Raw genomic sequence first — 26331 nt, forward strand, 5'->3', positions numbered from 1 at the left:
TCATATCCTGTATACCCCTTGAGGGTACATTGCAGGAATTTGATGATGATTATGACTAATTTAGGAAATTAAAAAAAAAAAAAAATTAATGTGTTATCCTGATTAAAACTTTCCCAAATTTTTGATACAGATATACAGTCATTACGATTCAAGTTAGGACGTTGAAGTAAGGCCTCCACACTTTCTTTAAATAAACATTCAGATTTATAGCAAAATCTGTGTAGGAGGCGAGTCTTGGACCAAAGGATGTTGTGGCTTGTTTCTATTCCGTGTTGAGCTAATCCAGATTTCCCTGGTTTGTTGTGTTGAATGGATGATTGATGCTTTTGAATTCCTTTTTCTATATAGCATCCAGTTTGTCCAAAGCAGGAAAGATTACAGTTACACAGAACTTGTTACACACCAGGTAGAGACATGTTTGAGTGTTTATCTTTAGAAGAAGGAAAATGGGTGGATAATTTGTTAATAGGTGTATAAGTGGCTGTCAAATTATATTTCTTCTGAAATCCTGGAAATGTAAGGAATGTGAACTTAATGGATTGAATCTTTGTTGTTCTGTGTTGGATTGTAAGAATTGAAAAGATGTTGTGTACTCTTTTCAGAGAAGCCATTTAGTTTCATGTGATGTTTGATTGTCGAAACTTTAGACTATCAAACTGCTCTTTTCTCTAAATTTTCCCAAAATATTTTTCTATGTCTGATAATCATTTCCTACTCTGCTGTCTGCTATGTACTTTCTTCGGCAGTACATATACTAAAATTGGAACGATACAGACAAGATTAGCATGGCCCCTGCGCAAGGATGACAAGCAAAATCATAAAGCATTCCACATTTTTCTGTTAGCAAGAGGGAGAGGAGTGGTTTCTTTGTGTGGAGGGTGGTTGAACCGTGGAATGCATTGCCTGATGGAGTGGTGAGAGCGAGAACGGTCAATGAGTTTAAGGAGTGGTATGATAGACTTTGTGTTTCTTAGGGGGGACCTCCCCTTGATGAGTGTTGACAGACTATGTTCTTAGGAAGGACCTCCTGTGATGAGTCTTTTGACTCCATGGAGGCCTGAATAATAATAATAATAATAATATTTAGATCCCCAACAAGGACCAACAGGGTGCTTAAGGGTCAAAGCTGTATAACTGAGAGGAGACCTCCACATAGCCTTTAAAGGAAAGCAGAGAACCGACCAGGGCTTCTGACATAATGTACAATCCTCACCTTCTCGTGGTGCACCCTGTTGGGCATCTACTTGGATACTGAACGAATGAGGATCGGCTGGCAATTTGGGATTTAGCCAACCAAATTGTATTCTTATTGGTTAAACCAAAATAAAAAATCATGGTCCAACATAACAAAATTTCATGCCAGCTGGGGTGTCGCCCAGTTAAACAACGCCCCCGTTGTTTTCACCAGGGAACCAGGGTGAACAGCGAAAAGTCAGCTACTGGAACAAATCTGAAAACACACACCAACTCAACATCACCAGAGTTAAAGATCAGTACTATCAACATAAGAAGCCTGAATGGCAAAGAAATGGAGCTAGCTGAGGAATTACATAAGTACCAGATCGACATAATACGGGTGACTGAAACAAAACAGACAAAAACTGGTGAGATCTTTCTGAGCAATAAATACAAAATGTTATATTCAGGCTATGACAATCAAGGAAAAGAAGGAGTAGCCATAGTATTCAACACAAAATACAAGGCTAATCTACTTGAATGGCAGGCAGTCTCAAGTAGAGTAATGTGGGCAAATATAAGAATGGAGAACTGGACAATGAGACTTATTTGTGCCTATGGTCCCACAGAAGGTTCTACTAAGGTAGAAGTGGAGGAATTTTTTGATACTTTAGAAAAAGCAACTGACACAATGAAAAAGGTAAAGTTGGTCCTTGTTGGGGATCTAAATAGCAGAGTAGGAAATGATTGTGAGACATATAAAAATATTTTGGGAAAATTTGGAGAAAAGAGCAAAGCTAATAATAATGGCAAATATCTGTTGGATTTCTGCTCAGGACATGGACTGGTTATTACTAACACCATGTTTCACATGGAGAGAAGAGGCAAGGAATAAGAAAGTCTCATTGACTATGTTATTGTTGATAGTGATGTTTTCTCCCTGGTGCAGGATACTAGAGTGTACGGAGGATTGAAATTGGAAGTGATCACTGTTTAGTCTTGAGCAGGATAAAATTGAATTTCATATTGAAAAGAATAACATGTAAGAAAGTTTTAAAGCGAATAAAAGTTGAGCAGCTCTCAGATGTGAAATGTAGACTAAAATACAGAAATATTATTCAAAAGAAAATGAAAGAGTTTGAGAACAGGAATCAAACCTTGGAGATTCAGTGGCAAACTCTGAAGGAAACATTGATTGATTCTGCCAGAGAGGCATGTGGTGAGGTTGTGTGCAAGGATAAAAAAATCAGAACTCCCTGGTGGACACAGGAAGTTAAAGAGGCAGTGAAGGAAAAGAAGAAAGCATATCAAAAGTTCCTGGCAAATAAGTCAGCTTTTACTCTTACAGAATACAGAGACAAATGTAAGAAAGCTAAACAGTGTGTAAAACTAGCTAAACAAAAGTCATGGGACGACTTTGGCAAGAATATAGAAAATAAATATCAAGAAGGTGGCAAAATATTCTGGAGGTTGTTGAAGAAGCTTAGGAATGGAGGAAAGAGTGCTGTAAAAGGAATTAGAGATGATAAAGGTGAAATGAAAACAGGAGAAAAAGATATCCTTGAAGTATGGAGTAATTACTTTGAAAAACTGCTAAATGAAACAAGCAGTGATGACAGCACAGTGATAAAAAACACTGACCAGGCATGCAGTCAGGAATATATATCCATACTTGAAGTAGAAAAAAGCCATCAAAGGCTTGAAATGTGGAAAGGCCGCAGGAGTAGATGATATTCGACCAGAAATGCTGAAGTATGGTGGTATAAGAGTCTTACAGTGGCTGCACTGCATAGTTCAGAAAGCCTGGACTGAGGGACGAATTCCCAATGATTGGAGTAGAGCTCTCATAGTACCCATATATAAAAAGGGAAATAAAACTGAATGTGAGAATTACAGAGGTGTTTCCCTACTGAGTGTTCCTGGCAAGATCTATGCAAGTATACTTGAGAAACGGTTGAGAAGAATTGTGGAAGAAAAGCTTGGTGAAGAACAAGCTGGATTCAGGCCAAATAGAAGCTGTCAGGATCAGATCTTCACTTTACGACAAATAGTCGAGAAAGCATGGGAATATAACAAAGATCTGTATTTAAGTTTTGTCGATTTGGAAAAGGCATATGACAAGGTGCCAAGAGAGAAGCTATTCAATACGCTGCAGTTATATGGTGTCAATGGGGCATTATATCAAGCAATACTTAGTCTTTATTTGAGTTGTGAGTCAGCAGTTAGAATTGAAGGAAGTACAGGAAGATGGTTTAATGTTAAATCTGGTGTGAGACAAGGATGTACATTATCCCCTCTGTTATTCATTATCTATATGGATCACATTATGAAGGAATGTGGTATTAAACCTGATATCAAAATTGGAGATGTTAATGTCAGCTCTTTGCTTTATGCGGATGATGTTATACTTCTAAATAAATCCGCTACAAGTCTGCAAGATTCTCTGACTAAATTGAATAGCTGTTGTAATAGATATGGTATGAAGGTCAGCAATAAAAAGACAAAGACAATGAAAATAGGCAGAATCATTGAAAATGTCAACTGTGTTGTGAATGGAGAACCTGTGGAACAAGTAAAACATTTCAGCTACTTAGGCACAATTTTTACTGAAGATGGTAAACTAAATATAGAAATAGACAACAGAATCAGCAAAGCTGGTATCGTGGGAAGTCAATTGAATAAATTCATATGGAATAAGAAAGAAATTAGTCGGAACACTAAATTAGCTGTATACAAGACTGTGTTCAAACCAATTTTAACTTATGGATCTGAGAGCTGGGTCAGAAGTAAAACACTTGACCAAAAACTAGAGACCGCAGATATGAGAGTCCTGAGAAAGATTAGAGGCGTGAACAGATGGCATCAATGGCAATATCATATTAAAAATGAGGATATTAGGAAAGAACTTGACATTGTCAGCATCCAGGAATGCGTTAGCAGAGCTAATCTCAGATGGTATGGTCACTTAAATAGAATGGGAGAGGAAAGATTAGCAAAACAAGTGTTCTCAGCCAGGTTGGCAGGAAAACGACCCAGAGGAAGACCAAGATATAGGTGGATTGATACGGTACAAAGTGCCTTAGACGATAGAAATATAAGATCTGATAATGTTGGAGTCTTGACAAGTAACAGACTGATTTGGAGGAAAATTGTAGATAGGAAGTTAGTAATGATGTAATTTTTTCATATAGTACTATCAAATCCTGTACACCCTTTGAGAGTACATGACAGGAATTTGATAATGATGATGACAAGGACCAACTTTTCCTTTTTCATTTTGTCAGTTGCTTTCTCTAAAGCATCAAAAAATTCCTCCACTTCTGCCTTAGTAGAACCTTCTGTGGGACCATAGGCACAAATAAGTCTCATTGTCCAGTTCCCCATTCTCATATTTGCCCACATCACTCTACTTGAGACTGCCTGCTATTCAAGAAGATTAGCCTAGTATTTAGTTTTGAATACAATAAAACCCCGAAGTTAACTGGTAGGTGGGACTAACAAAAAGCGTGCAAGTCGAATTCGAGTAACTCGGGGTATAATTTTGGATGTAATTTATATATACAAACATACAATTGGGACCAAAGGTTTACAAAAACACCTGTATTTTTTTAAAAAATATAATTATAATTGTAGTTTTACGTATATAAAAAAAAGAAAGTTATTTCAATGTCAATGGTTTCATAAAATCTAATAGATTCATCTGACAGCATAATGTCTTTTTCTTGTCACACAAAACTTCTTCATTGCAAGCTAATGATTTTTTTATTCCTTGCCTTTTGGCTAGAATTCGTTCCTCGTTAGAATCTATGTCCTCCAAAATCTGTATACCTTTCTTTTATGATTGTGCTTACTATGAATTCCTGTAGTTCGAACTTCTTTGCTAGCTCACAAATTTTCATTCCACCTTCAAAATCCTTGATAATGTTGAGTTTCGTTTCCAAAAATCAATGTTTTTCTTTTCTTGCTAGCTGTAGAAGAATCGGACTTGCTTCTTTTGGATGACATTATTATTTTTTATGTGATAAAAGTTTTATCAAGAACATAACATTAAACAATCGCAAGGTTTGTAGACTATAAAAATTGTGTATGAATAGAGACCGCGCGAAACACATCAGTGCTTGTTCACAGCATGTGCAACACTGGCGAATGCGGCCGGCACTTGAAAGATATGACTAGTGATGAGGCGTGAAGCGGGACAGGAATACGTACATATAAGAAACCGCGTAATTCCAGATTCGCATAAGTTGGGATATGACTGTACTATTATTATTATTACTACGGTCAACTCCGAGGAGTCCTTAGACTCATCAAGGGAGGCCCTAAACATCATGTCAAGAACTATTCAATATTCGCACAGCATCTATCGTACTTTGCTTTGAATTCATTCACAGTCACTATTCTACTCCTTCTTTTCATTCATTGTCATTTCCTGAATATAACTTTTTGTATTTATCACTCAGAAAGATCTCACCAGTTTTTGTCTTTTTGTTTCAGTCACCTCTATCTTGTCAATCTGGTACTTATCCATTCTTCGGCTAGCTCCATTTCTTTGCCATTCAGACTTCTTATGATGGAGTTCCGATCTTGAACTCTGGTGATGTTGAGTTGGGATGTGTTCCAGTAGCTGACTTTTCACTATTAACTCTGGTTCCACTATTAACCCTGGTGAAGACATCCGGGGCCTTTTTTAACTGGATATCCCAGATCCTTGTTCGTTCAGTCTACAGACTGATACCTAACAGGGTGTACTATGAGAAGGTGAAGATTGGACATTAGGTCAGAATTCCTGGTCGGTTTTCTGCATTTCTTAAAGGCTATGTGGAGGTCTCCTCTCAGTTATGTAGCTTTGACCCTTAAGCATCCCCCTCCCACACACTCGCATACACACACACACACATAATACATGTGGATATTAAAAATGCCTTCAAAAACCTGAAACATGGAAAGCTGGATTACATGTTATACAACTAGAAATGCTTTTATACTTCTTTATTTGCGCATTTCTGGTTTTGCACTGGCTGCACTGCATACAGAAGGCCTGATCAGAAAGTCAATTTCCAGATTATTGGAATAGTTCTCATGACACCTATCTCTAAAAAGGGATAAAAATGTATACTTTCATTTTGCTTTTACCCAGCTTATTCCAGTTTTAAATTAATTCAAGCATACTTGAGAAATGGCTGAGAAAAATTGTGGAAATGAAACTTGGTGGCAAACAAGCTGGCTTCAGGCTAAATAAAAGTGTAATCTGTCAGTAGCTTTGTGTTGGTAAGATTACTCTTTCATTTTAGAACAGTTAATAGAGAAATCATGAGAATATAACAGAGATCTATGTTTAAGTTTTGTAGTTCTGGAAAAATCATAACTTTGTAGTTATGATAAGGTGCAGAAAAGCTGTTCAAAATTCTACACGTATATTGTGTAAATGGGACATTAACATGCATTATGGGATACTGAGGCAAGTGATGTGAAGTCATACCACCTTTACCACTAGTTGCCCCAGTCCTGAAAATACTTCAGGTGCAAACTTTGTTTGTTTACACTTGGATAAAGGATTAAACCAAGTATACAATTTATTGGTATCTTTAATTTATAGTATAACCAAGTGAAAAAACTTCCAACAATCTTTCTCTAATCCAGAGTAATTTAATAATAAGGTGTGACACCTTTTGTCAACTTGTATATGAAAATATGATTTCTGCATTACTCAACCTTAATATCACCTCTGGATCTGACTCCCACTGAAGAGACCTCAGTAAAGGTCAAAACTGGTCTCGGTAGTGACCCTTCCCAAAATGTATAACATTATACATGTCTACGAGGAGATGTGCTTTGCATTATGAGATACTAAGGCAAGTGATGTGAAGTTATACCACCTTTACCACGAGTTGCCTGAAAATACTTCAGGTGCAAACTTTGCTTACACTTGGATAAAGGATTAAACCAAGTATACAATTTCTTGGAATCTTTAATTTATAACATGTATTGTATAGTTTATATTTGAGTTGTAAATTGGCAGTTGGAATTGAAGGAGATACAGGATGATAGTTTGATATTAAATCAGGTATGAGACAAGAGTGCATATTATCTCCACTATTATTTCTCATTTATATGGATCACATTATGAATGGAATGTGGCATTAGGCATGATATCGAAACTGGAGATGTTAATCTGAAGTCTTTACTTTATGCAGATATTAAGAAAATCCACACATGATTAAATATAGCAAGAAAATTAAAAAAATAAATAAAAAAACTGTGAAATTGGCAGAATCATAGAAAATATTAATTTCATCCTTATACAAAGCCTTATACAAATCCAGCAATTTTGAACGCCCAATTCAAGTTGTGGTATAAGAAATTTGAAAAACCGTTTGCAATAGCTCCATGCAAAAATGCCATTGATGCAGTTTCAAAGTGTGACAAAATGATATATTCTAACATCTATAACTTATTAAAAATATTTGCAACGCTTCCGGTAACAACATGCATCAGTGAAAGGTCATTTTCTAACTTACGCCTTTTAATAACCTATTTAAGATCTACCATGACACAATCACGATTGAACGGATTGGCTTTGCTATATATATATACACACAGAGAGAGATTAACGTAACCACAACTGAAATAATTCAAGAGCTTTGTAAAAAGAAAAGAAAACTGGATTTTATTCTTTAAATAAATTTTTATAATTACCTAATGAATTTTATTGAATGAATGAAATTTAACGAATTTTAGTTGAACGGCTAAAAATATTTTTAATGCAAATTCATTGTATTAAAAATATTTTTATCTATTCAATTCGCCCCCCCCCCCCCAAGATTAAATCCTGGGTGTGCCACTGGTAGTAAGAGGTGTGCAGGAGAATAAGGTAGGAGAAATTAAAGAAATGCTTCTGAATGGAGAGGTGAGTAGTGAGTGAAAAGAATAAGAGAAAAGAAATGTAGGACATTTGGAGTGACAGGAAGACAATGCTTGAGAAAGGTGGAGTCTGGAACCAGTGAAGCAAAAAAGAAAGGAATAGAATGATCTGGGAAGTCTAAAGAAAATTATGGGAATGGAATGAAGTTATTGTATTTGCTATGTTTATTTGTCCAAAATTGCTAGAATAAGTGAGACATGGTTGGGTGACATTCTGACAGAAATAAAGATAAACATTCTGATCATAAATAAAGAGATTTATGATGTATTTGATGTGGATAGAAAGGGAGGGATAAATACTGTTGATAGCTCATATAACATGAAGATGCAAGGGGCTAAGAGTGACAGTAGTTTTGAAGTAGTTTATGGAAATTATAAGTGGACAGAATGAAATATTTAGTTATATGTTGATATATGAGGTCTGACACAGAAAAAACGAGTGCCTGTATCCCTTTTTATTTAACAAATTGCGAATATCAACTATGATCGCCTTAAAAATAGTTCCCTTCGTATGCAATTGTGTGCCAACTCAGACCTGCCAGCTTTCAAGGAAATTCTGCTGATCATTTTCTGAAAGGCTGTTGAGGATCTCCGTTGTTTTTGCTTTCACATCTTCTACCAACAAAAAATGGGTTCCTTTGAGCACCGACTTGATCTTTGTGAAGAGGTAGAAGTCACAGGGAGCCAGGTATTGTGAATAGGGTGGGTGCTCGATGTTGTGATTCGCAAAAAACTGCTTCACAGACATTGTGGGCTAGCGCATTGTCTTGGCTTGGCACAAAATCTAACCGTTTCTCCACAATTCTTATCATTTCCTTCTCACACATTCATGCAATTTCGTCAAGACTTCAAGTTAATACTGCTGATTTATCATCTGGCTGTTTGGAACCCACTCTGCCATTACAATACCCTGGATACTGAAGAAAACAATCAACGTGGCCTTGAACTTCGAATGACTCATGCATGCTTTTTTTTGTCTTGGAAATGTTGCTGACTTCCACTGCATTGATTTTCGCTTGGTTTCCAGATCATACATAAATATCCAAGTTTCATTACAAGTAATTACCTAATTCAACAAAATCTGGTGCATCCTTAATACATTGCAAAAGGTCCGAACACAGTTCCTTCTAACGTTCTTTTTGTTCATCTGACAATATTTTTGCACAAACCTTTTTCATGTTCAATTCTTCCATTAAGATGTGATAAACACTTTCCCTGTCCAAATGAGCTTTTTCAGTTACAGCTCGAACACCTAACTTTCTGTCTTTTCAAATCACATCTTGTACTTTTTTAATTTGTCATTAGTAACTGCTGTGTGTGGGATAGCCTGGGCAATCATCATCTTTCATGCTTTCTCTTCTTCTTCTTCTTCTGCAGCTTTTCCCACTTAAGTAGGGTCGCTGTTTGTGGCTTGCCTCCTGTATCTTTGCTCCTAAGTTCGTAACTTTCACCATTCCCCTTACATAGTCATTTCTCAGATGATCCTTTCTGGTCATACTGCACATCCACCTAAGCATTCTCATCTCCACTACCTCCATCCTGCTGCTGTTATTTTTCCTCAGGGCCACAGTTTCCAAAGCATACGTCGTAGCTGATCTCACTACTGCCCTGTAAATTTTGCCTTTTAGTTTGATCGGCATCCTCTTATCACATAGCACTCCAGCCATCTCTCTCCAGTTCCTCCATCCTACTTGTATCCTGCATCCCACTTCCTTCTCAGCCTCACCATCCTCTTTCATTGTTGAACCTAAGTATCTAAAGTCACTGCCCTTCTGATGACATTTACTTCCAGATCCAGATCTGTCTCCTGGCTGCCATCCACTTTGCAACACATATACTCAGTTTTACTTCTGCTCAGTCTCATACCTCTCTCTTCCAGTACTTTCCTCCAACTTTCCAGTTTGGCTGCCACTTCTTCTCTTGATTCTGCACACAGCACGATGTCATCTGCATACAACATAGTCCAAGGCATGTCTTCTCTCACTTCCTCCGTCACCACCTCCATCACAATATTAAACAGAAATGGACTTAATGCTGACCCTTGATGTAAGCCAACTGTCACTGGAAAACTTTCTATCTCTCCCAGGCAGGTTTGAACTCTTGTCTTCACATTTCTGTACATCTCCTGCACCAACCTGACATATTTCTCCTGTACCTTCTTTTCTCTCAGACACCTCCAGACTTCTTGCCTTGACACTCTATCATACGCTTTCTCCAGATCAATAAATACTAGATGTAGCTCCCGTTGCTTCTCTCAAAACTTTTCCATCATCTGTCGTACCCCAAGTCTCCTCTGACAATCACCATCTCTTTTTCTTCCAGTTCCCTCATTTCTTCTTCTAGCATGGTCCAGAATTCATCTTTCTCTTCTGCTGTACAGCCAACTTGTGGGGCATATACACATAAGACGGCCAGTTGCTCTTCTCCAAGACCCAGTTTCATTCGCATGATCCTGTTGTTCCTTCTACCCACTTCCTGTACTTCGCCCTTCCTTCTGCCACACACCACAATTCCGACACCATTTCTTCCCTCTTTATTCGCTCCAGAGTAGAACAATTTATGCCCGTCTCCTAGTTCCTTTGCCTTTTCTCCCTTCCACCTTGTCTCCTGCACGCATAAAATGTCCAACTTCCTCTTCCTCATCATGTCTACCACCTCTCTTCCCCTTCCAGTCATTTAATCATATCTAGAGCTGGCAGTGAAGTTTTATGACCAGATGCCCTTCCTGACATCAACCCTCGTCATTTATCCAGGCTTGGGACCGGCACCTATTGGGGCTAGCTTGCCCCCTTTGGTGGCTGCAACAGCTATTAATACTTAACCCCCCCCTCATGGGGGGTTAAGTATTTATGGCTGTAGATCTGTGTGTGTTCATGGGGCTGGTTTGCCTGCTTGCGGGATGAAAAACCCCAGACACACTGGGGGAAAATTTTTGCTGTCCACACCCAAGACTGACTAATTTGGCTATGGCTAAGGAAGATCCTTAAGCTCCTCACGTCAGTGATGGGAATCGAACCCAGGACACTTCTTCCCCAGGCATATGGTTGCGAAGCGCATAGCCACTAGGCTAACCGCACGAACTAGGGGACAATTACCTGATGCAATACTAACAGAAGGGTTTCAAGGATTGAGGGTTTTGAATTTGATCACCTCAGAGAATGTTATTATAAACACGGTATCAAATCTCTCTCCACTTGGTGAGAGTGACTATGAAATGAACATGGCTATATGAGGACTTCTGTAAGAAAAGGACATATGGATATATAAGGATATTTTGGTGATTATGAAATGCTCAAGAAAAGGCTTGGAGCAACATCATGAGAATAGAATGAATCAGTGCATTAGTGTTACAATTATTCCATATCTTGAGAAAATTTACATATATTTATTTAAATTACATTGCTTTTCAAGAATAACTGTAATGAAGTATAGTGTTTGATTCTGCTGATATGTTCATGGTCTGCCAAGGCCAGTCTGCCCATAACTGTTCTACCTAAATAAATAACTATTCGCCACAGTAATGGATAATCAAGTCAGGAGACCATGATAGGAACACTAGTCCCATATATTCAAATAAAGACATACACTATATTTTGCAATAAGTTTGGATGCAAGTTTGTAATTTGCAGCCGATCTTAATATGGATGTGGAAAACTCCCCAAGATAATAAAATTCTAATATTAAGGCCTCCCACCAAGGCTAACATCCACAGAGAATGCCTTTCATGGGACTAGAAGTTGTGTCTGATTTCTTCCTCCTTCATGTTGCCTGTGCCCAGTACATTTTATGTTATTCTTCTTTGCCAGGCTTCATTTTTGATAATCTGTAACATGAATACTTATTCAAAATCTCTAGTAAGAGTTAAAATACCATTTTAATAGTCTCTAGATAACAAAACATGCTCATTATTAGAATGGAATAAAGACAGTGAGCGATCATAATTTTCAATGATTTTTTTTATATTGTTCCCATCTCATGAAAGGTTATTTGCTAACCTTTGTACATTTACTTGTACATTATTATTATGTGACACCTCCAAGTAGTCCAAAGACTCGTTGAGGAATGGTACCCACTCTACAACTCTCCTTCTCCACCACTCAATCCACCAACTACAGCGAATCGCATCATCTACACCAGGGGTGGGGAAACCCTCGCCCGCAGGCGAAATTTCACCTGCGAGTCTATTTCAATTCGCCCCTTTGCTGACATACTCGTATGTACATGTAAATAAAATTTTATAATAATTTAAATTTATTATAATTAAATTTATTTAAATTTAAATATACAAAACCAAAAATAGCTATTGTTGTGTCGGAAATAACTGGCCCACTCTGTGACCGCCATTTGTTTCAGACACAACATGAGAAATTATTCACTTAAGATAAAGACATGCTTGAGCTCTCAAGAGCAAAGGCATAGAAGCAATGAATAAAGTGTAATTTGAGACTAACAATTTAATTAATAATATTATTGTAATGTAATCTAAAAGCTATGTTATAAATCATGCCCGATACAGGAAAAGTTATGTTAAGTGACTTCAGAGTTGTTAACCAATCAGCAGAGGGTCTCATCATTACGTATCAGTTCATGACTCAGCAAAAAAAATCCGAGACGTCATCCAGTAAACTCGGCAGTAAGAGTTCCGTCAAGAAGGCCACGGAGGAAAGAACGTGACCCTATGAGACCAATCAAAGACGGCTGAGTGAGTGATGTCGATAGTGAGAGAGAGAATATGAGTGAGTGATGTCGATAGTGAGTTTGAAGAGCGCAGTGCGCTCTTCAAACGCTCTCTTGTTTCCTGCATTTTTCCTGTGTGCCAGTGAGAAGGCCGTGAAGGCTGAGGATGCTTGACGCCAGTTTCCAGCAGCCCTCCACGTTGCAGTGGGTTCCGTCACGTACAAGTCTTCCAACTGTACAACAAGAAACCAGCAGACAGGGCCATTGGTGAGTTACCGCCAATGTAACTACTTCGTAGGATTCAACAAAGAAAGACAGTAGAGACGACAAGGAAGTCTTGTCGTATCCGAGGAAAGAATAGCCATAAAACCAGGGAAACTAATCGGTAAGCCAAACAATTCTTATCTATATGCTTAAGAAGTGCTGTAAGGGAAAGGAAAAGAAAACCTTAGGCATAGCCCTACTAGACTCGACTCGTAGATCCTTTTGGACTGAACGTCTAGGTGTGACCTTCCTGCTGTGACTTATAAAATATGTACGCGAGAACTTTTAATAAGACAGTTTAAGAAATGAAATGTTATGCAAAAAGCATTGATTGAAAATACAGCTTTGTACATTGGACCTATGATTGCGTAAATCTAATAGCAAGGAAATTGACTCTCATGAGATTTGTGATAAATAAGATTATACGAAATATCATGTATGAATTTTGAATAACTTAGTATTGCCAGAACTAACATAACAGGAGCATCACTCAATCCTAGAGCAAACCAATGGAATAATGATGATTGAATAATGCTCCTGAGCTATGATTATATAACCTTGTATAATAAGACGTACGTAAGATTGAATGAGTTCAGTACATGTGTGCAGAAATGTAATTATTGTATATTAACACCTTTGCTTGATTTCATGTATATTCTAATTAGTAGTATTAAAATGCATTGTTTTAGATCAAACTTTGTGTGTTCTGTTAACTGAGACTGACCTACCACTTGTTAAAATTACGAACCTGTGTAAGTGAAGGGGGGAAACATTTGTATAAGAGAAAGGGAGGGGGGAGCCGCAACTGCATACCTCGTGTTCCCGTTATTAAGTATTATTATAGTGATAGTCATTGAAGTAGACCTAAGAATCAGGAATTAATCACTGGCTGGCACAGTCATTTAAAATTAAATAAATTTGCTGGAGATAACTCCTGGTACACGTAAGAAATAAAAATAGAATAAAGAATAAAAGGAAAAAGGAGAATATAAATATAAAAAGTAAATACAAATACGTAACACTATATTACATATATGATCATCATACGTCTCGTAAGATATATATTGCACACTACATACACTATATATGAGTTAAAATTTACCAGTCACCTGCAGAAGTTTTTAAATTAGCAATTTTCGCCCTTGATTCTAAAAGGTTCCCCACCCCTGATCTGCTGGCAACCACCACCACCCCTAGTATTTTCACAGACAAACATCCATACCCATGTGGGATTTGAACTTACAGCCTTTCGGCTGGAGAGTGGATACACTAACCACTCTGCTGGCCAGCACATATAAATGCACATGTGTGGATTAAGGTTTTTGTCAATTTTATACATATTTTCTATATTTTTAAAGTTATTTTTATATTGTCCAGAAACTGCTCTATAGACCAAACATGGAACTTTTTTAGCCACTTCAGGCCTCCAAGAAGTGGGGATAGTGATCTCACACTGGGCAATGAAATTCATCTCCCACCTAAAGATAATCACTAACATCCATGGCCATAGTGAGATTCGAAACTGTAGACTGTTGGTTGGAGAGTAGTACACCAACCAGGCCAGCCACTCTTTCCAGTAAAAGTAAGCACTAAAAAAAAAAAAAAGAACAGTCTAGTTATTACTGAATAAAAGTTAAGTATAAGAAATCTGATTGTATATGAATCTAGAAAATTGAGGATCAGTAACTCTTATTTATTTATTTATTTTGCAGATTTCTGATGTTGAAGGTCCATATAAAACTCCTCTTTCTGAAAATACTTACAATTTCTACTTAGAAACTCGTCACATTGCACCATTTGTTTGGTTGGAAATTGAAGGAATAAATGGAAGATTTTCTGATAATGGTTTTCTTATGATAAATCCTACAATTAAAATTATGTTCTATTCAGATGAAAATGTTATTGCTGCTGAAATATGGTTTAAGACAAGTATAAAATCTTTAGCAGACATATGTTCATACAAAGCATTTCTTTGATGCAGTAAAACATTGTCAGAATATAAACAGGAAAAAAAAAAAATTTGTGTGTTTTTGTTTGTTTACAGATCCTGATATTATTTTTACGAAAATTAACAATGATTAATGTTAACCAGTGGTGGCCTGTACATAAGCACTGCGACACTGCAGCACCCCCAAGGAAAAAATGAAATTTTGTTTGTGTTTATTTATAAATAATAACAATGTTTACAACATTATATAAATGCAGTACAACATGTTAAAGGTTACAGCTTATGTTTTGACATTGATTGAATAGTTAATAATTGGAATTGTTCGATTAACGCTTTAGATTACGAAACAAATGCACTGCAATCTAACGCCGATATTCGTTTGCTCTTGTCATTGCACATTACGTCATTCCCAACTGTAACTGCTCAAACGGCAATGTATTTTTAGTATGCTTATGCGCCTTGTTTCTGTGAGATATGAAACGTGCATGGTGAACTATTTTTTTTGTAAATCTTATTTTATTTTGTTAAAATAGCATATAATTATTTATTTATTATAGATACAATAAATAAATAATTGTGGATTATGACAAGTGTCACTGTTGAAAATATGAAAAGAATTATATTTTTTCAATTATCGTTACACGAAACATGAACTGCGATCTAACATCCATATTCGTTTGCACTTGTCGTTGCTATTGATATGAAACTTTTATTATTGGTGTTTGTTCGTGGCGAGGATGAAATATTTTTAATAAAGCAATTTTTAATATGTAAATTTATTTATTAATAAATTCGTTATTGATTAGGAAAAGTGTTTTTTTTTTTTTTTTTATTTTATTATTATTTTTTTTTTTTTTATGCAGCATCCCCACTTAAAATTTTCACTGGCCACCACTGATGTTAACAATAATCATTGTTAACATCAAACATATTTAAAATGGTTTTATATATACATATGGTTCAATATAGTCAAATCAACTTATTACTGTCATCACAGGGAAATTTGTAAGATTTTATATCTGGATGATAATATTCTGTGATTAATTTTTTGGCTCATGGTGCCAATGAAATAAGAATAAATAAAACAATTGTGACCTGCTGACAATTGAATCAAGTGAGATAAACTATTGCAGAGAGAGAAAATAAGATTTTGAAATTTAAATTATAAAAATTGAAAATTAATTAAAATTAATTCACCCTACAGCACTTGACTACACGAAGAAAGGATTTTTTTAAGTGTTTATTTTATTTATTCATGTGTGGTTCCCCCTATTCCTCAATCCTCCCTTAGGACTGGTTGAGCCTTCCTAGTGAGGATTAAGTATGTATTTTATGATTGTAGATCCATGTGTATCACTGGCCGGTTTTCCTATTCTGAGGTAAGAAAAACCCGCGTTTCTGGGTGAAAAACCCTCTACATTCATATGAGACCAGATAAAGTTTCCTCATATCATGGACAGGAATCGTATCCAGGTCTTTCTGACCAAAGGGCTTCATCTATACCGACTTAGCTATGGAGGCCCTACAAGTGTTTATGATTCACATGGAAATGAGAATAAATAATGGCTAAGAGACAGTGAGCCAAAAGATAAAAAGAATAATAAAAATATGGCAAATTCTTGGAGAGAGAGGGATCTTAGACCACTCTCATTTATCATATCCAGAGAGGTCTAAGATCCCTCCCTGCCATTCTAGCTGACAAAATACATATGGAAACATCTTGCATACTAAACTCAAAAAAACTAAGCAGCAACCTAAACAAAACGGAAAAAACGTCATCAAATCCCTAAAAAATAACAAAGACAGTATAATCACAAAAGCAGATAAAGGGAATGCTACTGTTGTTTTAGATCAGACAACCTACATAGAAAAAATGAACCATTTGGTGTCAGACCACAGCACCTACCAAATGGTAAGCTACAACTTCACGAAACACATCAAAAAGAAAACAACTGAATTAATTAAATCCGTTAAAACATGGCCAGAAGAAACAACTAAAAAATGAATACTTCATGCCCAGAATTTATGGCCTTCCAAAAATACACAAAGCAAACACACTACTACATCCAATTGTTGAAGGAATCGACTGCCCAAATTACCACTTAGCCAAAAAATTAGTGCCCACACTCAAGGAATTGTTAGGTCATTCCCCTTCCTAGATAAAAAATACACAACATTTCATAAAATTAAAAACATTACACTCAACAACCAAGATTTATTAGTCAGCTTTGACATAATTGCCCTTTTCACCAATGTCCCAATCAATGATATTATTATGCTCCTACAGAACATATTTCCACACATTACTGTTCTTTGCCTACATACTGAAATATGGGTATTTCGTGTGGCAAAACAAATTTTACCTTCAAGAAGAAGGTACAGTCATGGGCTCACCACTCCACCCCTCCCTATAGTAGTTCTGTCCTCTACTCTCTTAAATGTTGATTATTGTTTATTCTTTGAATAGTCATCTTAATGTATTTACACATTTTCTTAGGACTATTAGTTCGTTGTCCACTAAGATATCGACTTTCTTCCATCGATGTTTAGCTTCTTGGTTGTTCTGAGTGTTTGGTCGCTGGATTTTATCAGATCTGATGAAAGCAAAGAAGTCTATATTGGCTTGTGCTGATGCCTAGGTTCTTATCTAAGCTGAGCTGTTGTTCGTTGATCCCATTAAAATAATGTTCTGAGATTAGGCATGAAAGTTCTCTTCTTAATGCTTTTATGAATATGTCTAGATTGGTTTTATTAGTAAAGTACTTTATGTTAATGCGATCATTTGTGCTGTGTATTCCGTTTAAATTTTGTTAATGATAATAAAACTTAATATGCAATGATTAGAACTGCTTTTCTCTTCTTTACATCTCCATTCAGAAACCCAGTGTGAAATAGCATTCTTAGCTTATATCAGCTCAATGAAGCTGCTTCCTCTGTTATTTTGAAATAATAGAGTATTACAGTCATCATTTTGTATGTGTGGGGAATTTGATGCTAAGAACTCTTCCAAATTTTTACCTCTATCGTTTCTCTCGTTAAACCATAAAACCAAATGGGCATTATTATCTATTCTGAGAATTATATCGTGGTTGATGGTAAAATCCATGATGTTGCCCATTTTTTCTAGGTCAAATTTTATGTCAGAGTGATAATTTAGATACATACTTGTAGAAAAATGTTTAATTCCTCTGTATGTAATTTTGATAAGTACCGAGTTTTTGCTGTACTGAGTAATTAATATTGCCTCGACTTCAGGGTTGACCATGAGTATTGCAGCTCTCTTTCTTTCTGATCCTTTGGGAAATATTTTATAATTAGTTTGGAAAGCCACATATTTGTTGATGTAAGGTTCTTGTATTAATGCTAGTCCTATATTTTTTACGTTGATGATTTCTGTTAAGTTATTTATAGCCTTTATAGTGTATAGAGCATTGATGATTTATTTGAAGGCATGCCAAGGAAGTAATGCTGTTTCTGCTAGCTTTATTATTGCTTTCCATGATCTGTGCTTTGAATTTTGAGTTGTCTTTAGTAGTTGTATATGGGGCAGTCTTCGCTTAGTGTCATGTGTTTGCAGTCGTTTTTGGGTTTGGCAATTTATGCTGTTCGTTTCGGACTTGTTTTGCTGAATGTATATTTTTTAGAGCAGAATGGACAGGTGGTTTTTTCCCTGCAGTCTCGTGTATGATAGTGGATTTTATTGCAGTTAAGGCACCTCAGAATACTTACATAGTCTGCAGTGGCAAATTCTCTACAACATTTTAACACTGATTTTCAGCAATTTGGTCCTCCCCGTTGGATCGACTTCTATAATTAAGTTTCTCTTGTTCAATTTTTTCTTTTGTCATGATGAATTTCTGTGTCATCTTTGTATCTCCACTGAAGAGCTCTTCGTTCTGCATGCGGATTCAGCCAATTGTGTTATTTATATTAATTTCACTGGGAATATCATATATAATTAGCCTCGGAAGATGTTTCTTACTGGGATTTGCTACTAATGTGTCTTTGCGTTCATTAGAGATTTCATTATGTAGAAGGTCTGTCAGTCTTTTCTTTGGATTCAATTAAGACTCCTCTTAATGTCATTTTTGATTTTTTTGGGTTTAATTTTTCTTTTATGATGTTTTTGGTTTCTTCGCTGTTTATCAGCTATTGGTTTCACTATTAATTTATAGCAAGAATTTTTTCAGATTCATCTTTGTTTTTAGCATTGTTTTAATGACTTGCGAGTATAGCTTAATACACTAATGAATACCTTCATTAGTTCGCTCAATGCAGTTAGTATGTCTTTTTTGAATATTTTTTTAGATGAGTGCTTACTTTGGCAACATTACGCTGCAAATTGAGGTCTTTTTGATGAGGCACAGGACAAACTCTGGTTCGTCCTGTGCCTCCATCTTAATATTACTTAAACTTGTAGTATTATAATATCCTATTGAGCTGCTAAGTTTTCTAAGGTACAGAGTTTAAGAAAGTATGCTTAAGTTTTGTTGCTTATTTCCTAGAAGTGACTCTTCCATGGAATTTTGTATGTGTATGTGAGTAATGGATCTCTGGCAGTGAGTCATCTGAATCCATGAAGATAACTGTATAATGATAATAAATCGGTTTTCAATGACGATGTCGAAATTTGTTATTATACAACGTATATATCTTTTTTATCTTCATATAGTAAGTTGCATCCCACATTTTAAAGTATTTCCTTGTTCTAATATTTTATTATCTATCACTATTTTACTTCTCATTGGAGATTGAACTGCCCACCCAATCTCCAAAAGCTAGACAGTGTTAAAAGCAGTGGTGAGCTATAAGGGGCTTGCGCGAGCCCTTTGTTAAATTTTTCTCAAATTTGCAAGCCCTTTGTTCTTCCTGTTTAATAATCTTGTAGAACTAGAAAATACCACCTTGGAATGTATACATGCTACTTTAAATTCATATGGATTTTCTGATAACTATATAAAAAAAAAAATTTCTTTGTATTTTGTTCTGATGGAGCTAGTGTAATGTTAGGAAACAAATCAGGTGTTGCAATCAAAGTTCTACAAAAATCTCCCGATGTTGTGATTTGGCATTGCACTCATCGTTTACACTTAGCATTAGACGATTCGAATTTAATGATTTTACTGATCTCTGTAGATCACCTTCTCATGTCACTAATACAGTTTGATCATATGCAAATAATAGTGTGTCTGTTTTTATTCGAGGATTCATTTGTATACCAAACTGGTAATGCTGATTCCAGATTATTATTATAATTGTAATTCTATTATATATCTACTAAAAATAGAGGTGACAGGGTACATCCTTGCCGTATTTCTCTTCCGTCTTTCCAATCTGATATTTGCTCTAATTTGAGGTATTTTATTTCCTGTATGTATATATTTCTTTATCTGGTTTAGTATGTTTAGATCGGTTGATATTTTAAAGAACTTTTGTGTGTCATCCCATATAGCAAATAATACAAATACAAACTCAGAGGATAATTGCAATGGTGAAATGAATTGGATATATAGAGGACAATCACTAGTGATTCCTTAAAGCTTTCCAGTTGTCCAGAGATTCATGATATGTAAGCAGGTCTTTTGTTCATTGGCAGTGGTTAAATCCATACAGAAATTCCTTTATCAGGTTGCTACCTTCAAGGTAGAATAGAAGTTGGAAGACAATTTTTATTTCGCTTATTTCAAGGAGAATGGAGGTAACAGGGATTGAACTGCAGCTAGATGGTAGAGATTTGTCAGTACCCCTCCTGGGAATGAGTTGAAGAATGATAATTTTCATGCTGTTTAATAGTTACTATTAGAATAATAGATAAGAAAAAATGGATTAAGAAGAGTTAGATCCTTGAAAGTTTATTTCTTCACTTGGTCAGACTATAATAGATTTAGTTTAATCCTTTATCCAAGTGTGTGCAAACAAAGTTTACGCCTGAAAGTATCTTCAGGACTGGGGTAAAGTGGTACAACACCGGGCGACTCCTTGCAAAGGTGGAGCAAGCTACCAGCACTCCTATCTCAGTATCTCCCATAATGCAAAACACATCTTGCGGATATGTATAATGTTATGCATTAAGGGAAGGGCCACTACCCAGACTAGTTTCTAAATCCAGAGTAATTTAATAAAAAGGTGGCACACTGTTTGTCGGCTCGTATAGGAGGAGATGACCTTGCTAATGCTTCTGCCTTGGTATCTCCACTTGGGACTGGCTCCCACTGAAGAGACCTCAATAAAGGTCGAAACTAGTCTGGGTAGTGGCCCTTGCCTTAATGCATAACATTATACATATCTGCAAGGAGATGTGTTTTGCATTATGGGAGATACTGAGATAGGAGTGCTGGTTACTTGCTCCACCTTTGCAAGGAGTCGCCGGTGTTGTACCACTTTGCCCCAGTCCTTATTTTTTGTAAGTGAGCTCTCAGTCCGTGGGTAAAAATAATTAGTAAAGGAAGAGCCATAAGTTGGATCTAGTATCCACTTTGCCTATATAATTTAATTTTACATCGCCGAAATGAGGCCGTATGACTCTTCCTTTTCTAATCACTCACCTCTAATGTTTTTCTTCCAACAGATTAGAGCTATACTGTATATGTAAAAGGCATTTATACAAAATTTAGTTATTAAAACGTTTAACGTTTTGTTTACACAAAACGCAAATGTGTATATATATATATATATATATATATATATATATATATATATATATATCACCATTATCTGCAGCCATTGTCAATCCACTGCAGGATGAAGGTCTTTCCAAGATTACTCCACTGTCTGTCCATGGCTCTTCTTTCCATGTCACTCCTGTAAATCTGATAATATCATCAATCCACCGTGATTTAGGTCGGCGTCGTGGTCGTTTTTCTTCTCGTGGAATACAATCCGGTACTTCTTTTGTCAATCGTTGATATTTGTCTTCGAGCAATATGCCCAGCCCATTTCCAGTTCAGATGTTTCACTCTTCCTATTATGTCAGACACTTTGGTTTGATTTCTTATCCATGCATTCCTTTTGTGATCCAGTCTGTAATTAATGGGCAGTTGAAGTAAAGATAACTGTCATCTGCAAACCGTAGGCTTAAATATCTTCCATTTATCTTCAGACCTTTCCTTTCCCAATCAAGAAGTTTGAATATTTCTTCTAGGCACGCAGTGAATAATTTCTGAGATATTGTGTCACACTATCTCACCTCTCTGCATTTCTACAGTAGACATGTTTCTATTGAAATGAATTGTTGCTTTGGCATTTGTGTATGCTGATTTGATGGTCCTGACATATGGCTCCCCCACTTGTTGGTTTTGTAATGCTTTAAGTATTGCAGAAGCTTTTACTGAATCAAAGGCTTTCTCATAATCAATAAAACAAAGACATAATATTAACTGATATTCCTTCACCGTTCAATAATCTGCTGTACAACTTGAATATTGTCCATTGTACAAAAGTCGCTACGAAAGCCTGTCGGTTCTTTTGGTTGTGCTCGATCTAGATTCACACAAAGCCTATGAGTTAAGACTTTTGTAAACCACTGAGAGTAGACTGATGGGTGGATAGTTTGCTAAGTCTTCTACCTCATTTCTTATGTAGCCAAATTTGGGTAGCCTTCCGTGTTCTTGGTACATCATTTTTCTTCAGGCATAAAGTAACTAGTTTTGCTAAGAGTTTGTAGATTATTTCTCCACCTGTTTTTAGAAGTTCAGCTATAATTCCATCCTCACCTGTAGCGTTCCCATTTTGCAAGCTTTGGCTGTTCCACATAACAATCTGTGGTACTTCAGCTGTTTTGTGATTTCCATCTTCAGTTAATTCATCCTGATATAATACTGAGTAAAATTCTTCAATTATTTTTGCAATAGCATACCTATCTCTGGTTATTGTCCCATCTTGTAGTTTGACTGCAACCATCTGTTTATCAATTGCTGTTTGGCATTTTTGAGACTACGGTTTTTTCAATTGTTCGTTGTATGAATTTACAATTGAATTTGCTCAATTCTTCTGTGATACGTTTTCTGATCATTTTGAACCACCCTGTATACATGACATATGCATATACAAGTATATAGATGATTCAGCATATTCAACTTTATTCTATGGGTTATTAGATTGTTTCGTTTCTTCATCAGCTGTTTTGTTTCTTCAGAAAGTTTGTCTTGTTTTGGTTCTGTGGTACCAGCTATTTCAAGTAAGCATTGTAAAAGGTTTTGGAAAAGTAATGTCATTACTTCCTGATGCATCAGCATTGTCATCTATATACTCGTCTATATCATGTATACAGGGTGGTTCAAAATTCACGTACAAACTTTGATGGGAGGTAGAGAACATCAAAATCAGCCATATTCACATAGGAAAGCATGACCTGAAACGCCACCCAAAAGTAATAGGTGGCGCTGCAGGTGAGCAATTTGGGCTTCCTCATTCAAGCTTTCGATGTCGTACGAAGAACATGCGTCGTTTTACGAACGCTGAGATGGCAGACATGCACCTCGTTTATGAGTTGGCTGACGGTAATGGACGAGCTGCTGTATGCAAGGAATCACGAAAGATACCCCAAATAGATGTAGGCATCCCACTTTTTGAAAACCAAAAACCAGGGCAATAAATTTTGTAGAATTAAGGGTCAAGAGAAATAATTTTTTTTGTTAACATAAAAAATCAGCTAATGCCTTTTTAGGTTCAGGGAGTAGGTGAGGCCGTTTACCCTATCTAACTTTTGGAGACTGAGTGGACAGTTCAATCTCCACTGGCAGCCAATCAGAGATAGCTGGCCCAAGGCTATCGCCAATTAAGTGGCACATAGTGAAGAAAGACGGCACAAGCCCCGCCATCTCGTGGTTCCTAACCTTAACACACATTATTTCAGACATTAAATATATTATGTTCTACGGTCGATTTTCTTGAGTTTACGGAACGAAAAACCCGAGTTTCCGGGAGAAAAAACCCGCTTTCCCGTGCCAGAGATCAACTTACTTGGGAGCCGGTTGGGAACCGGTTTGGCATTTCTGTGTGTCAGTATTTGGACAGGTCCTTTGTGGGTAGATGGATTTGGCATGGTGGACCCGTCGCATGGCCCTCACGCTCACCTGATTTATCCAACATTGATTTCTTTCTGTGGGGGACCCTTAAAGTCATGGTGTACGAAACTCATGTTGCCTCTGACATGGACCTCGTGGCAAGAATCGTCATCGCCGCTGCTAATATCCGGGAAACAACAGGTATTTTCGAAAATGTATGGCAATCAATGCTTCGTCGGTGTCAGACGTATCGCTGCTAATGGTAACTTTGAGTACCTGATGTGAAACCATATTATGTGTCCAATATCATTGAACTGTACAGTTACACCTAATAAAATTTTTTACACTAGTTTCTGTATCTTTGTGTCCCTGTTAGTACCTTTCGGTGGCGTTTCCGGTCTTGCTTTCCTATGTGAATATGGTTGATTTTGATTTTTTCTAACTCCCCTCGAAGACTGTAAGTGGAATTTTGAACCATCCTGTATATATACAGGGTGTTCGGGATAATTTTGACATATTTATAATTAATTATATTTTTCCGTAAGTTACATGTATTAACACACACTTCTCTTCATTTAAAAGTTTGGACCCTTCTTCATTCATATACAAGATGTCAGAAAGGATGGATAGCTGGAACCCACCTGAATCATGGAAGAGAATAACTTGTATCATGATGATTTGTGCCCGCCATCAAAATAAGGATATTACGACTGCTGCCCAATGCTCCCTGAATACAGTAAAAACAATCAGGCATGAACTAGAGACTCGCAATGGTGACTACGAGGATGTAGCAAGAAGAAAGATCCCTAGCAGACGATCTGATTGCGTTCGTACAGCAGAATTCCTCGCAAATCTGCAGGAACAGGTGTTGAAGAACCCTGGCATTGGAATTCGGGCTTTGTTCGTGGAGTTGCTAACTGTAGTCAAGCCCTGGATAACAAGGGTAGCCAATGGTAGGCCGTATGTATGGCAGCAGGATTCGGCCCCTTGCCACACCTCTGGGAAAAGTCAAAAATGGTTGTCTGAAAATTTCTACGACTTCACCAGTCCAAATGTTTGGCCTCCAAACTCCCCAGACCTTAACCCCATGGATTATTTTGTATGGGGCGCAGTTGAAAAAGACACCAATCGCACTTCCAGTAATACAAAAGCCCAGTTAATGGATAAAATTAAAACAGTTTTTGCGGCCCTTCCCAGGAAGACTGTAGCATCAGCTTGTTCGAGGTTCCGAAGCAGAATTGAAGCTGTGATCGATGTTAATGGTGGTTATTTTGAGTAAATCTTGTTGATAGTATTGTAATTAACTCTGCCTGTAATGTTTTTTTGTCAATTCATTAAATTTAATAGATACAAAGAAGATTTTCTTTTTCCTTACGAAACTGTCAAATTTATCCCGAACACCCTGTATATATATGTGTGTGTGTATATATTATATACAAACATGCATCCACTGCTCAAACAATTAGGGATATTTTAGTTTCTGTCGGATAATTATAAATTTCTGCAAATAATCATAACTATTGGGTACTTTATACATGAATAAATATTCGTACTTATGCATAGGGTATAATTGATGATAGCGGGTTTTGAATGCCAAAATATTTATAAGTTTCCTATAATAGTACAAAATTTTCACAATCATATGTGTAACCTAAGAGCAACAGCTCATCCAGGTTACGCTATGCATAAAGTTACAAAAATTTATGTAATGCATTTTCATTATATACACATATGTACATTCATATAATATACATATTACATATTATTATATAATTACATAATAAAATCGTAGATAAAATAAAATTTCATCATACAGAGAAAGTTGCATAACAATTAATTAGGAACAATAAAACAAAGCAGTTAAATAGCATTTACATTTTACACATAAGACTGGATCTTTTAATAGAAATATGCTAAAAACCAATAATTTATACAATTATTTTGAACAGAACTTCCTCATTTCTGTGGGAAAATAAATATTCTTTGATTAGAGTTTGTATTTGTTTGGGTTAGTTTCATTTTTTATTGTTACAGGTAGTGTGTTGAATACTTTTGGCGCCAAATAAGTATAATGTTCGTGTGTTGCTTCTTTATTTGCTTTTGGAATTCAATATTTTAAGCCCTTATGTCTACTGAGGAAGGTATCTTGTTTGATATTTACGTATTCGTTGTATTTTATGAATAATAATACCCTATAGGCGTATAAATATCTAAGGGCTAGTATGTTTAGTATGGTGTATTTATTGCACATTGCAGTATCCTTGTATTTGTTTCTAGTTAAGCTTTGAATTACTTTATTCTAATTCGAAACTAGAGGTTTCAGTGTAGCGCGATGGAATC

General features: G+C 36.3%; 1 protein-coding gene and 1 non-coding gene across 2 annotated transcripts in view; both read left to right on the forward strand.

The window, feature by feature from the left end:
* The window catches only part of beta-Man (beta-mannosidase), a 386558-nt gene extending 370474 nt beyond the window's left edge, over positions 1-16084 (forward strand). Inside the window, exon 16 of the mRNA XM_090413087.1 lies at positions 14751-16084. Coding sequence (XP_090269213.1) covers positions 14751-15014 — 264 coding nt within the window. The 3' untranslated portion in view covers positions 15015-16084. The remainder of the gene's footprint in view (positions 1-14750) is intronic.
* Positions 731-837, forward strand: LOC150094065 (U6 spliceosomal RNA). The gene has a single exon (XR_016550347.1). It is a non-coding gene; the product is annotated as a U6 spliceosomal RNA (small nuclear RNA).
* Positions 16085-26331: the final 10247 nt, after the last annotated feature.

The sequence above is a fragment of the Typopeltis vanoorti genome, chromosome 23 (genome assembly GCF_054136105.1).
Source record: "Typopeltis vanoorti isolate ZY-2024b chromosome 23, IOZ_Tvanoo_1.0, whole genome shotgun sequence".
NCBI lineage: Eukaryota > Metazoa > Arthropoda > Arachnida > Uropygi > Thelyphonidae > Typopeltis > Typopeltis vanoorti.